The sequence below is a fragment of the Meleagris gallopavo genome, chromosome 15 (genome assembly GCF_000146605.3).
Source record: "Meleagris gallopavo isolate NT-WF06-2002-E0010 breed Aviagen turkey brand Nicholas breeding stock chromosome 15, Turkey_5.1, whole genome shotgun sequence".
Taxonomy (NCBI): domain Eukaryota; kingdom Metazoa; phylum Chordata; class Aves; order Galliformes; family Phasianidae; genus Meleagris; species Meleagris gallopavo.
In genome coordinates this window covers 7,449,815-7,463,669 of record NC_015025.2, presented here as the reverse complement: position 1 = coordinate 7,463,669, position 13,855 = coordinate 7,449,815, and the positions used below count along the sequence as shown (strand labels likewise).

Below are 13,855 nucleotides of genomic sequence, written 5' to 3'. Positions count from 1 at the left end.
TCCTGATCTCAACATCATGTAACTGAATGTAAGAAGGTGGTATGATGCTCTCAAAATACTTGATGAACAGATGCAGAAGTTTAAGCATATTGTTGGGCTCAAAGGAAAAGGCTGTTATTAAAGGTGTTAAAAGAAAAGAAGTAAATGCAAAAAATAAGCCAGGCAGACTGCTCGTGCAAGTCTTTTCCTTCTCACAGTTGATCCTTTTCTAATTCTTTTCCTTGTCATTCAAGAGAGCTGTCAAGTGCATGGCTCCAAGCCTTCCACAGCCTATGAAACCTTCCTTGAATCTACAAAATAACATGTATTTCCTGACTTGCTCTATCCTTTTCTGCTTGGCAAATAGAGTTTCTACCACACACTCCTGTTCCTGAACGTACAGCTTTATTGAACAGGTTTTGGTTTTGATAACTGTTACAGAATGAGGCCTAGATCTGCACTTCCCAGAGAAGCAAAGGCTATAGCTGATGCTTACATTTTTAAATAAGTATATGAAAACAAAAACAAAAAATACCTTCCCCTTCTTTTCTGCTCAGGTTCTTGTAAGCGTTTGTCTCTATAATGCCATGAACTTGTGGCATTATTTGTCCCCTCCACAGCCAGGAAGGGGTGTGCAGGTTCATTCATTCAACTGCTGCTGCATTTCCAGTACTTGCTCCCCTCAATTTCCCTGAACTCCTTTTAGGATGGGTGCTGGAGGATCAGGGTACCCTACCCTGCTCCTGATGAATTGTGTCAGAGGATGATCTACCAGGGGAGGGACAGCTCTGTAGCAGATAAGGCTGTGTGCAGCCACGGATGGGCAGCTGGACGTGGTCTGGCAGCAAAACACACCCCTGGGTCAGGAGGACAGAAGGTTCAACTCATGTCCACGGATGAAGAAACTAGAAGAATATCAAGGAGAAATAATGAAGTGACCTCTGTATATGCTGTATTGAGTTCTGATGTGCCCAGAACAGGAATGTGAAAAAACAAATCAGAAAATTCAAGGAAAGCAAAGCACACAACGTAATGAAATATTTGAAAGCTTACCTTAAGCTTAAGTGAGCTTAAGTGAGAAATTAAAGAATGATCTTACTAGAAGCTGGTCTTTAATCATAGCTTACAAATAACATTCTTCTGTGTAATGTGCAGTGAAAAGTGGATCCTGTGACTGCAAGTTGAAACTAGAATATTTGTACTGAAAATAAGGCATGCATTTCTAACATTAACTATAGGCACTAGAGAAAATTATCAGCTGCTTTGTGGTTTTTCTTTCTATTTATATCTTATGAAAAAAGATTAGATCTCCTTCCTTCTTCCTCCTTCTACCTCCTACCTCCAAAAAGCCATCAAGAAATCCCAAATACTCCATCTAAACAGTAATAAAAAAACTTGGTTGGAATTTTTAGCAAGACCTTGTGTTGTAGGCAGATGATAGATGCTTTCATACCTAGGTCAGGCCAAGTCAAAAGAACAGTGGCTTCCAAGTCTACATCAGTGACCAAGGTCTACCTGTAAATCTCTGAGCATATGTCCAGTGGGGAAAGCTACAAAAAAATCAATCAAATTGAATACAATTTCTATTTATGAGAAGGTCTAAGAAACTCTCAACTTTCTGCATCAGAACTGCTGTTGTTGATATGTGGAAAGTGTTCTCCCTTTGTGCTTTATCAAGCTTTCGTCAGAAAGTCAGGGGAAAAATGGAAGACTAGGAATGGGAATTACAGTAACTAAGTGCTTGAAGAGGCACTGATAATTCTCTGCTACTTCAGAGAACCAGTGAGAAACCAGTAGTACCTTGTTCACAGCCAACAGCAGTATATTTTCAAAGTTAGTACTGGGTGTTGGCTAATGGCCAGGTGTAGTTATAACTTCACTAAAAATTAAATAGTAACTACCATATTCCTGCACTGCAGTGTGACAAAAATCAAGGAGCTCGACAATTACTCCCCCGTCTGTACTTAGAACACAGACCAACATTTCCAGCATACTAAAGCTGTCAGCTGGCTCGAGGATCACCAGCCAGGAATCCACGGCAAATCCACATTCCTCCATAGATCTAACTTCCTATGGTGAACATGTGAGTTATTGTGGCTGGAAATTAAAGGACTCAAATACTACCCTCTAGGCTTCTTATAATGAGGTACGGGTGGCTTCCACAAAAGAAGACCATCAAATGAAATGTGCCGGTGCTGTTCCTGAAATCAGCAGAAGACATTACATTGCAACCAAACCTCTCCCTAGAGCACTGCTAGGGAGCTGTCAGAATGTGTGCTCAGCTGAGCACAGCTAAAAGTAGATCAAAGAGGGTATTCTCAAGGAGCTGAAAATGCTGAAGGATTCCCAGTGAGGAATATGGAAGAAAATGAACTCACCTGATGTTTCATACAGTTATAAGTCAGAAACTGCTACCATAAAGACAGGTTTCCCTTTCATTAGAAGATCTGGGAACATAGCTTTAGCTCTGACACTATTAAAGGTAATTTCTTGGTGTTTTAATGCCAGGCTAGGTAGAGAGCATTTCCCTATTATCTGTTTTTTTTTTTTCCCCCTTTCTCCCTTTACTACCTCTGTGTCTTCTCTCCTCTCTGCACTAAGTGTCTGTTCCTCTGTCTCCAAGCTCCTCCTGCTGTTCTGCAGTAGATCAGTTCCCATCTAGCCATGACCATGCTCTCTAAGATTTGTGGTGTAGAAGCAGATACTCCGGGCACATGGGGATGTTTCTCCAGGACACTGAGGGTTCCAGCTGCAGAGTGCTGTGGAGCAGCAGCGCTGCATTTAGATGCTGGTTCTCACTGTGTCGCAGGAGGATCCCACCATAAGTACCACATAAAACATGTCAAGACAGAGGGCAGTAATGAGCTGGTATTAATTTCACGTTGGCATTGCACAGCACCATATATCACATAGCACACTGAGAACAGAACAGCTCTTTATGACCCTTTGCTAGAGCAAGCCCCAACCATACATAAAACATGGGATATTTAACAATTCCAAGAGCTTAGATATAGCTATGAGAGTTTCTCAAACAGCTATGAAAGACTAATGACACCAGTGCCTTTAAGTCAGTCATACCTTCTGGCTGCTGGTAAGTATCCTCTTTCATCAGATGAGGTGTGTGCTTCCATTTGGATTCCCTTCACAGAGGAATGGCCCTGGGGCCAAGTACTTCAAAACATAGCTCCAATTAGCTGAAAATTAATCAGGAGGTACTGTGAAATTGGCTTTCTGCTGGAAACAGAGGTAGGAAAAGGAGAAGAACTCATTTCAGGACCAAGAAAACCCTGGAGGTCATGAGGACCTCCTTATCTTGAAACTGGGATGGCAAGTCACAAAAGCTGGTATGTGACCAGCCTCCTCCATCAGGAGTCACACACTGTGTGGCCCCTCAATGTCACACAGCCACAACGCCTCTGTGTTACTGATTGCTGTCAGCTTGTTTTCTCTGCATTGAGCTGGCGAAGCCACAGACACTGGGGAGACTTCACCTCCCAGTACCAAAAAACCCACAGTTATCTCAAGACATTTGTGGCAGACAATGAATTTCCCTCCTTTGCCCCTTCAAAGATTTTATTTATTCCCTATTAGGACACTCACATATTGGAGAAAGACAGCAGATTCCAACAGTTGCTTTAAGAGTGCAGAGTTCGAAGTGGAGGAAGCAGTTTCAGGTTCCACCATCTGCTGTTTCCCACACCCAGGTCTCCTGAGTAGGCTGCAGTACACACAGGATCAGACTGCAATCTGCTCCCTGCATTGGTACCCAACTTGCTTCTGAATTTCTGTGCTGCAGAATTCCAAGCCTCTGGTGGGGAACTGGCATCATCCCCTCAAAGGTCAAAAGAAAAAAGAAATCCCTCAGGAACAAGGGAAAATGTCTTTGGAAAGCAATTAGTAGAAATCATGTGAGGTGCTAATTTAAAGTGAGACTGCCATGAAATATTCTTCAGATCCAGAGAGAAGCTCCCATGCTGAACAGGAAGGGATAGCTGAGCACAGTAATGGAAAAGAAGACGAACATTAATAACTTCCATCATCCTCTTATCCCTTACTGAAACTTGAAGGGTTAGAAGGAGAATTCAGAGTATTCCAGAGCCTGTAAGACTATGCCCTGGATTCATGCCCAAGTACAAGATATTTGGATTGGATGTAAAGAAAATGTGGTGAGACGCTGGCATAGGTTGCCCAGAGAGGTGGTGGATACCTCATCCTTGGAGACACTCAAGGTTGGACTGGACAGTGCTGTGAGCACCTGATGGAGCTGTAGGTGTCCCTGTTCATTGTAGGTGACTTGGACTAGATGGCCTTTAAAGGTCACTTGCAACTCAAATGACTCTATCATACTTGCATTCAGGGACTTAAGGGGATTTGAATGCTTATACCAAGACAGCTGAGCAGACATTTCTCAAGTCCATCAGATAGTTGTGCTCCATCTTGGCTGCAGTTTTTCCAAAAAGCTCAGCTCAAAAGAGTAAGCAAAAGAGAAAGGTAATCTACCTGCTGCTCCCTCTGCCTTACAGTGAAATAATTAACTCTGCCTGGGACAGCCCAAGCTTGTCGAGGGGCTGCCAAGACCTGCGACTGGCCAACACTTCCTGTGTTGCTTCCATAGCTGCAGTGTGGCAGTAGGACAGAGTGTCAGTTTGAAGTTGCAGAAGCAGTAAGAGAAATGACAGCTTTCAAAGGAAAAAAAGAAAAAAGGAAATACAATTGCTCTTTTTTTTTTTGCCATATTAGTACCAGTGAGGAACAACTTTACTGCGATCTGTGCCAAAACAGAGCAGAGTGCAGAACCATCTATGCAAAACTTGCTCCTTCTAACCATCACGTTCCCTTCCCTTTGCCAGTCACAGAGGAAAGTCTTGATTTTCCATTATACAGTCAGTGATATCTGTGCAAAACAGTTATGAAACCTCCCCAGCCTGGTCTGGTGGGCTTTCATGCTTTGCTGGTCAAAGTCAAAAATACCTCACTGGAGAATAGGACAACAGAGAAAGTAACTCCGTTTTGGGAAGCAAGAAGGAGCAAGAACAAAGCAAGCAGAACTCTGTTGTCATAAGCCAGCTCACATATGTGTAAATCAGCAGAATCCATTGCCTTCTGTACATCCCTGCCTGGCTCTGCACCCACGGCCTTGACCCATGGCTTGGCAGGCTCCTTCACAAGACTGCTGCTGTCCTTGGTGTGAGGTGCACAGAGCCCTATTTCACAATTTCACATTGATAAAGCCTATCCTTATTTATCACAGCCTTTGAAAGTCCCCACCACTTTGGTTAGGGCCTGCAAAGAAAAGCATGCATGCTGCCAGAGCAGTTTCTGAACCAAATGATTCATTCGGAAGCAAATTTACCATTCCAAAACATGGAATTGTGATGAACTGAGAAACCTGACTGACTGCTGTGATGGCATTCATTATTGGTGCTGTGGTTTGGTGGTGCCTCCCTGTTCATCATGGGCTGCTCCATTTCTTTTGTTAAGGACTTTGCCTGGGAAAGATAATTAGAGGTTCATTACGCAGAAAGTTCACATGCACTCAAGAACAGATAGCATTGAGGCTAAAGGTTATCCTACAGTTAATTTGCAGAAGTAGGCAATCTGTCTGATCCTAGCTGGGGGGCAGACACGCAAAATGGCAAATTGTTTTCTTTTCCATTTCTAACATTTTGAAACATTCAATTTTGATTTGAAATCTAGTTTATCACTTATTCACTTTAAAATAAGATTTCAAACTTAACTTGCTTTGAAAAGGTTGAAATGAAGCGTTCTGAAAATATGACATTCTTGGGGAGAGGAAACAGAGAAGTTTGATGTGGAACATGACAAACAAACAAAAACAACAAAACAATTCATCTTCTGCAAAATGGGATTTTCTACTGAAAATCTCCCAGCCTGTCTTCAAGGCTGGTTGTGCTCCAGAGATTCATAGCCCCTTGTCCAAGGGAGTCACTTTGTGAATCCAGCAGGGAGCTGGAGCATCCTGGCACCTTGAACCTGCTCTAAAAGATTTTGGTACATGTATGCTGCTGTTAAACAAACAAAACCAACCCAACCCAAACAAACCCAATCCAACTCAAACCAAACTAACTAAAACCAAAACAAACAACAGCAAACACACAAAAGAACCCAAACACAACAACTTTTACCAGCTCATTAGAGCAGGAAGCTCCACTTTCTGGGGTCATCAAAGGGAGATGGTCAAAGGGAGAAATTTTCCAACAAATTCACTAAGCCATTGCTGAGCATTCATGGTTGCCTACAGAGACAGAGCAACAAAAATGCACAGTTTCACCCTTTGGTCCCTTAAACAGTTCTGCGTGAAGCTTTAACAGCATATGTTTCCTGAAATACTAAAGAAAGCAGATCCAAGGCCTAAAAAATCTTGTAGTCAAAAAGGAAGACTGAGCTCTGGAAGGGTGAGAGTGTGGAAATTGAGGGCCAGAAGCTGTCTGGGGCAGAGGGGTGATGTGGGATGTGTCCCAGAGCGGGGCTGGAGCTGTCACATCCCACCTGGCTGCCCTGGAGGATGGAGACAGCGCCCAGGAGGCTGCTCCAACCCATGAGCTCCCTGGGGCTGTATCATGGCCAGGTGGGGCCTTCCTCACATACCACAGGCAGGGCATCAGTGCCAAGGAGCAGGAAAGGCTTCTTTTTGTCTTGCTCCCTACTTTCACGAGGCCTTAGGGTGATGACGATAATATCTGATGGCAGTTACGGTTGTAGTCACACAGCAGTTGTCTTGGAAGGTGTCTCAGCAGCACAAATGAGAATCAGTATCATTTTCCAAAGCACAAATCTTTCAATTTTTAAGACTGCTCTCAATGAGCAAGTGGAAATATCCAGCCAAAAACTGGCTTCCAGCCGAAAAGGGCGATAATAACTATCAAGGTGGCAGGTATTTCTCAACCCAAACCGCACCTCCACTCTCATTTAATCCACCTTCTGAGGCAGGAGTGGGACAATGGAGCAGGTGGAAGAGCAGGGCTGGGACCGCCCTGTGCTGAGCCTCCAGGGAGCAGAGCCACGGCCGTGGTGCAGATGGCAGCGCCATTTTCAGAGCTATAAACAGGCTCATTGTCATAGCTCTTTGAATGGTACTGCCATATGTACCGGAAAAACAGCATCTATGCTTGGGAGGGCTTGGGGCCAGCTGGATTTTCTCCCCATTTGGATGAAGCTGATTCCTGAAGTATGAATGAAAGCTGCGCACTGCCTGGGAGTAATTCCCTCTTGAAGCTTGTTTTTGAGTCTCCGAAGATCATCATGTACTGCTCTGTCTCCTAGCAGCAAAACTCATGTGTTCTGCGTGTGGAAGGGCTGCTGATGCATCTAAACCACCCTGCTCAGTTCAAGAAGCAGTGCTGAACATTCATGGAAATTTGGGTAGAAGATCAGTCAGGCTCTGTGTGCTTTTCTTCAGTGTGTGCTGCAATGAGTGTTTGACTGTCTATATGGGGCAGGAAGACAATACTCATCACCCCGTTGCAGTTCCCACTGTGCACTTCCAGTTGTGCTGCTGAGGGAGCAGCCAGTGCAGCAAAGGAAGATGATCATGGCAGAAAGCTGCACAGATGGAAACCATGCTGTGGGAGTCAGACCCTGACCCCAGAGCTGGGACGCAGCAGGGCAGCTCTCAGGGAGACACTTCTGGAACAAGAGCAGCTCGTGAGTTTGTCTGGGTGTTGGCCAGGACTTCGGCTGATGGAAGCCAGATATCTTCATTAAATATTTACTTGATTTCTGCTTCAGAAGAACCTACAGAGCCATGCAGTGCGTTTCTGATTCTGTGCAGTATCAGCAATAGATTATGATGGCTGACGAGTCCAGGCACTTGTGATAAACTCACAGCTTAATTAGCCATCCATTTAGAGACATATTCTAGGAACTAATTAATTCTTTCAGTTTCTGGATTAAACCATTGCATAAAGCATCCCTTCAAACAGAGAACATTATATGTTACGCTACTGTAATTAAATAAAGAGTTAACTGAGCTTGAGAGATGCCCACAACACTTAATGAGGATTAATTAAGCAACATGATTTACAGCTGGAGAAGATGAAACTGAGCATTTCCAAGCTGGCAAGGCAAAGCAGCTGTGGCTGCTGAATTCATGGAGGCACACATGGGGAATGTGCCTCAGCAGGAGCTCTGCTATAGCAATCTCACTGACCAAGTTTGTCTATCATAGGCTCATTAAGTTTGGAAAAAAACACTAAGATTACCAGGTCCAACAGTCAACCCATCACCACCATACCACTAAGCCATGTCCCTCAGTGCCACACCCACCCTTTGCTGAAAACTTCCCATGGCAGTGACTCATTTAGTAAGGTTGCATTCAGCCCTTGCAGTGCACCCAACTGTTTGGCTGAACACATACCTCACTATTTTCCTGCTAGGAGGTAAGACCTTAGCAGCAGGAGGCTTGAAGGGCAGATAAAGCACAGCCAAAATTCATACAGGTTTTCCTCTAGTAGCCTTCCCTGAGACAGCCACTAAATTAGCCTGTTATTAATTTCTCTGATCTTTTCATCTGATGGCAACACAGTTTATCTGTGTAACAGCATCAATACGCTCCAGGCACACCAACTATAGGAAATGGTTGGCTGGTATTGGTCTTCTTTGGCCTGGTGAGTACAAATAGTTCAAGTGATCAGTGTCATCAGTTCTCACCTCAAGAGAGAAATCCTATGTTGGCTCTCCCGTAAACCAAAAGAAAGAAGCTCGGTTAATATAGGCTAGATTAAGAAAAGAAAAATCAAGTGAGAGATTTTTTTTTTATTTAAAGAACCGTGGGATCCTTGTCCTGAAACGCCATTTGGCCTTTGATATCTTCTGTGCCTCAGCCATGATGCAGCCCATGTGCTCAGTGCATGCCCATGCCCCAGCTAAAATCTGCAGCTATTTCTTGGGCATCCCTATATTTTTTCTCATATTTTCATTCTGCAGTCCTAATGCCTATACAATAGATTACCTGAATAGATGGACTCTCTCCGTATTTTGTTTCCCAGGCACGGCAGTCTCATTTTTTGAGAACAGCTGCTTCCTTCATCCATACATCCTCCTGAGTCAGGTGGCTCATGTCCCTCTGTGCCAGTGTTGTGGTTTTGTGGCTGTGAGCACACAGAAATCCTGATAAATTTGGGAATTCCCACAGAAATTGAGCAGCCATATATTACCAAGTTTTGTAGCCTTCAGACTGCTGTTAATCACTGTGAGATTTTTTCACTCACTCCAAAGCTGTAAAGCTCAGCGAGAAAACAACTCTGCATCAATATAGACAGCTGAAATAACTTCAGTGTTGGTAACTAAACTGCTTTTCTGGATGTATACCAGATGCCAGCAGTCCATCTGGAGCCAACAAAAATCTTAAGTTTCCCTGCTGTGAATGGCTGAGGGATTGACTCTGTCCTCCCCAGATAACTCTGGTCTCAGCCATTGGTTTTAAGACAGCTCGGTTCTGGATAGAAGACAGCACCGCAATTTAGAGACCCAGAAGTAAATAATTGGGTTCTCTCACTTATGAACAACGTGCGATGAGAAGCACAAGCAAAGGGCTTAGTGTGTAAAATCCAGCTCCAGTGAAATCAGTCTTTGCTCTAGAATAAATAATTCACTTTTAAAAACAATTAGTGGTGTCAGACCATTCTAAGAAGCAGCAGAAATGCAAGCTAAAGATTTAGGATGAGTGCTAATAAAATTATAAAGAAAAATGTCTGCAAAATACAGCGCATCTCTTATTATTTCTATTATACAGGCTACGTCACGTTCACATTTTTATAGAAACTGAGATGAGTTTACATAAAAAGGGAAAATCCTGTGTATTGTACCAGTATGTAATGCAGGTGAGTGATATTTTGCTAGATAATTGGGCAAATTAAACCTTGGATTAGCCTCAGGGTGACGCAGAGAACCATATGTACAAAACTGGGCTGATTTCTTAAGAGGATGAACAGGCACTTGCTGCAGTTGAACCAAAGTCAGTTACACTGGAAGCCTGCTGGCTAAGATGCAATTTTCTGTTCCATTTGCTACGTATATCATTGCTTCATTTTTCCTCAAGAATGGGAACAAACATAAATCTGAGCAACGTTTATTTTTCTAAGGCAAAGGCTAAGGCAGGGATTTATAGAACACATTACATCCTCTGAAGCGGAAAATACAGAGGCCCAGAAGCAAACAAGGAAGAGGATATCACAACCTTCAGAAGTTGGAACTTGTTTGTTTACTTTTGCACTGTAAATTGGAAGGTGCTCTATAAGGCCATGGATGGGCAGGGGGTGATGGCTTGGTGAGCCCTTGGGCAGCAGCAGACCAACAGGCTACAGAGGGCAGAGCTCGGGCAGCTCAGCATTACCTTCAGTGAAACATGGCCAGGACACGGGCAGAACCCACCCCCTAACACAGACCTGTCCAATATAAGGTCTTCGGTTCGTGCTGAAGGACCTAAAACTGCACAAACTGAGGAAAAGCACACATGGGGTTTTGCTGATATAATGTCTGGTTTGGCTTTACACTGTAAGTATTCTTTGTTTAAATAAGAAACTGGAATTTCTTGTGCTGGAGAAACTCCAAAGAAATCTCTTAAGTAGACTATGAGCAATTCTCATGTAGATAGAAGGGTAATTGTAGGTAGACCAAAGGGATGCTTTGCATCTGACCTTGGTGGGTTGCCCACTGTTCTTTCCTGGCTGCTGTGTTTGGGCTTTTACATGCTTCTTTCTAGACTACTTCTGCTACAGAGAGTGCTTGTATCAGCATTAAGAAGTAACCAGGCTTTGACTTTAGACTTCTCTGTCCTACCTGAAGTAAATCAGTTCATTCTAATCTGTCCGATATTTAAAGCATGTAATGAATATTGCCACAACACAACTGACAAATGTATTTATTATCTGTCTTGACAGACAGCATTCACGTTTAGGTACCACATTCTGTTGTGGTGGTTCTGTCATTTGCAAATATAATTATGACAAGTGAATCTCATGCCAATGAAAATGTGTGTGCTACAGACCCAGCAAACAACATGCTCCTGAGGGACTCTTGACCTAGTGGTCCAGAGACTGAATATTCATAATGTATTTCTGGGTTATTTTCTGCCAGCATTTCACTTTATGCCAAACAGAATAAATGACTAGTTTCACCTGAAGACTAATTTCTCCTTCTTGTATTTCTGCAATAAAGCTGCAAACTCAATCATGTCAGCAGGGGAAGGATTATGACTTTCCCAGTGATTCCTGTGTGTGTCTCTCCCAGCTGGTCACCAGGTACTTTGTGCTGGTTACATCCCCCCATGACCATGATCAATATATTGATCAATACAGCTCTGAATTTTATATTACAGTCCACAAGGAATTTGTGTAAAAAAGGATTTCAAAAGGGATTGCCCAGAGTTCTTTTGTTTATGAAATCCACCAGAAAATAAATCTCTGTAACTCTGAATGTACTTCCCAGATTCCTGGATTCCCCTCATCCTCTCCAAAACGTCTGAAATTGTTTGCAGTGATGTTCTTTCCTCCTGGCTTGGAGGACACCTGGAGATGGGCTCTTGAATATGGTGCATTCAAATGTTCATACTGAGCACAGCATTTTTCCTTTTGCACATGTCCAGAAAATATGCCTTTCTGCTCCCTATGATGCTAGGATGAAACCTTTCCCTTAGGCCCTTCTTGCGCACAGAAGTTCAGAAGGGCTGTGAGCTTGGAGGTGACAGTTGTACAACATCCTCACTAGCAGATGTCCAGGAACAATCCTGTTGAGATTACAAAGGATGAAGCCAGATAACAGAGTATTATCACAGGATGTTTGGGGATGCAGCTAAAAGAAAGTGGAGGCTTAGCAACCTCTGAATCATACTGAAATGAAGAAGCTATCAAAGGTGCCTCCTGTGCTCAGCATGCTCCTGAAGACAATCTAACCTAGCTGTGAGATAGCTCTTGGCAAGGGAGGTGGATGAGCAAACACAGCATCACGCTTCCTGAGGAACAATGGGAGTGGCAGAACAGCCACTGAGCAGAGCGTGCTGCTGCCTTGTTTGGGTATTGCTTTTAGCCAAGCTAACAAGGAGTAGCGCCTTTCTATGGATGCAGTGCAAGGAATTAAAGCCTGCATGTGGGGGGAGTGCAAGAGGGGCAGAAGAGGGATGGGGAGCACAGGGCTCTGCGCTGTCCTTACTGCACTGTAACAACCAGAAAGATCAACGTGGTGGAAGGACAATACATGAGGTGTAATAACAAAGGGACTAGCAAGAATGGAAAGGTGTTACAAAGGGAAAGGAAAAGCGCTCACCCATCTCTGAAGATCCAGGCTCACAGAGAAAACTCCACAAGAGGGGGACTCCAACCAAAAACCCTTCCCAGTGGGGGTCAGCCCTTAAATGAGGTCTAAGAGAGGTGCAGCCAGGCTGCAGCCCTTCTGGTCACACAGCTGAATTGCCTTCACCTGTGCTCCCAGGGCTGACCAGGTCCTTTCCCCAGGTGCTCAATCAGTGGTTCAGTCTGTGACTCAGCAGTTCCCATACACACACTGAGGGAAAGCTGAGGTGTGCTTTCATCAGATATAGGCTGTATGGAGGAAAATATGGAGATTTTACTCAAATTAAGCACCCACTCCCAATGTCACCATCTGTGAGATGGCATTTCATCCTAATAACACGCTTAAAAAACAAACTAGTTATGAGCTCAGCCTAAAAATTTGCAATGTTAATATTTTTTATGATATGATGTGTAAAATTTTACAAATTCACATCCAGAGATCCGTAACAGAGAAGCAGCCTAAAGTCAGGAATGTGCTGGTTAATGCATATCGTAGAAACAGAAATACTGAAAAAAAATCCTTTCAGGTCTTACCATCGGGTGCCTTGAGCAAGGGCTGGATTGCAAGCACCCCTTCTGGGATAGCCAGAGATCACTGGGATGCACAGCACAGACAGAACGTGGGTGCACGTGGGAAGCAGCCCCACGGAGCACAGGGAAGGCAGCGGGGGCCCTGGGAGCCGAGTTGGGTGGAGGAGTGGGAGGGAGCACGCGTGAGCCCCAGGTGCTGTGCGATGGTTTGTTCTTCAGGAACTTCCACTCCTGACTGACATTAGCTGCGTGCATATGCTAGAGTTTTGTTATAAAACATATAATTGTTTAGGAAAAGTCTCGTTCTGGCACACACAGAGTTCTGCGTGCACAAAGCAGACACGTGAAATGATTACGGACTTTTTTTAGGAGAGGATTTCAACAAACTTCTGTTGTCCCTTTCTGTTGGATGTTTCTCATTTCCATTGGGTATGGGATAGCTGGGGCTGTGCAGCATGGAGGTTAGAAGGCTCTGGGGAGAACTGAGAGCTGCCCTTTAGACGGGCTGTAAGAGAGCAGAGTCTTAGCAGCATCTGTTGTGACAGTACAAGGGGAAATAGTTTCAAATTAAAAGAGGAGAGGTTTAGACTATATACTATATATACTATAGACTATATACTATATACTATAGACTATAGTATATATACTGGATATAAGGCAGAATCTTTTTACAGTAAGGGTGGTGAGGCTCTGGCACAGGTTGCCCAGAGAGATGATGGGTGTCCTTGGAGAACTGCAAGGTCATGCTGGATGCACTCAGCACTGATGGAGCTGTGGGCGTCCCTGTTCACTGCAGGGCAGTTGGACCAGATGGTCTTTAGTGATCCCTTCCCACTTAAACAATTCTGCAAAAAAAAACCCAATTTCCCAGATAGCTGCAGTTCTGATACCATGGCACGTGCTAGGAGCCTGATGACTCTTGCTAAAAGGTGTCCATCTCTCTCCATCAGCCATAAGAAAGGCCTCAATTGCTTAAAGCTGGAAAAAATCCAGCTGCAGGCCAGTGCTGGGGCTCATGGCCGCTGGTCTGCAGTACT

General features: G+C 44.0%; 1 protein-coding gene across 3 annotated transcripts in view; it reads left to right on the top strand.

Moving 5' to 3' along the window:
* HTR4 (5-hydroxytryptamine receptor 4) overlaps nucleotides 1-13,855 on the top strand; it is a 101,315-nt gene that overhangs the window by 75,296 nt on the left and 12,164 nt on the right. Inside the window, exon 7 of one of the 3 annotated variants that reach the window (XM_010718918.3) lies at nucleotides 686-11,415. The exons of the other annotated variants lie outside the window; for them this stretch is intronic. Coding sequence (XP_010717220.1) covers nucleotides 686-746 — 61 coding nt within the window. The 3' untranslated portion in view covers nucleotides 747-11,415. Of the gene's footprint in view, nucleotides 1-685; nucleotides 11,416-13,855 lie in introns of those variants that run through there. 3 annotated transcript variants of the gene reach the window in all.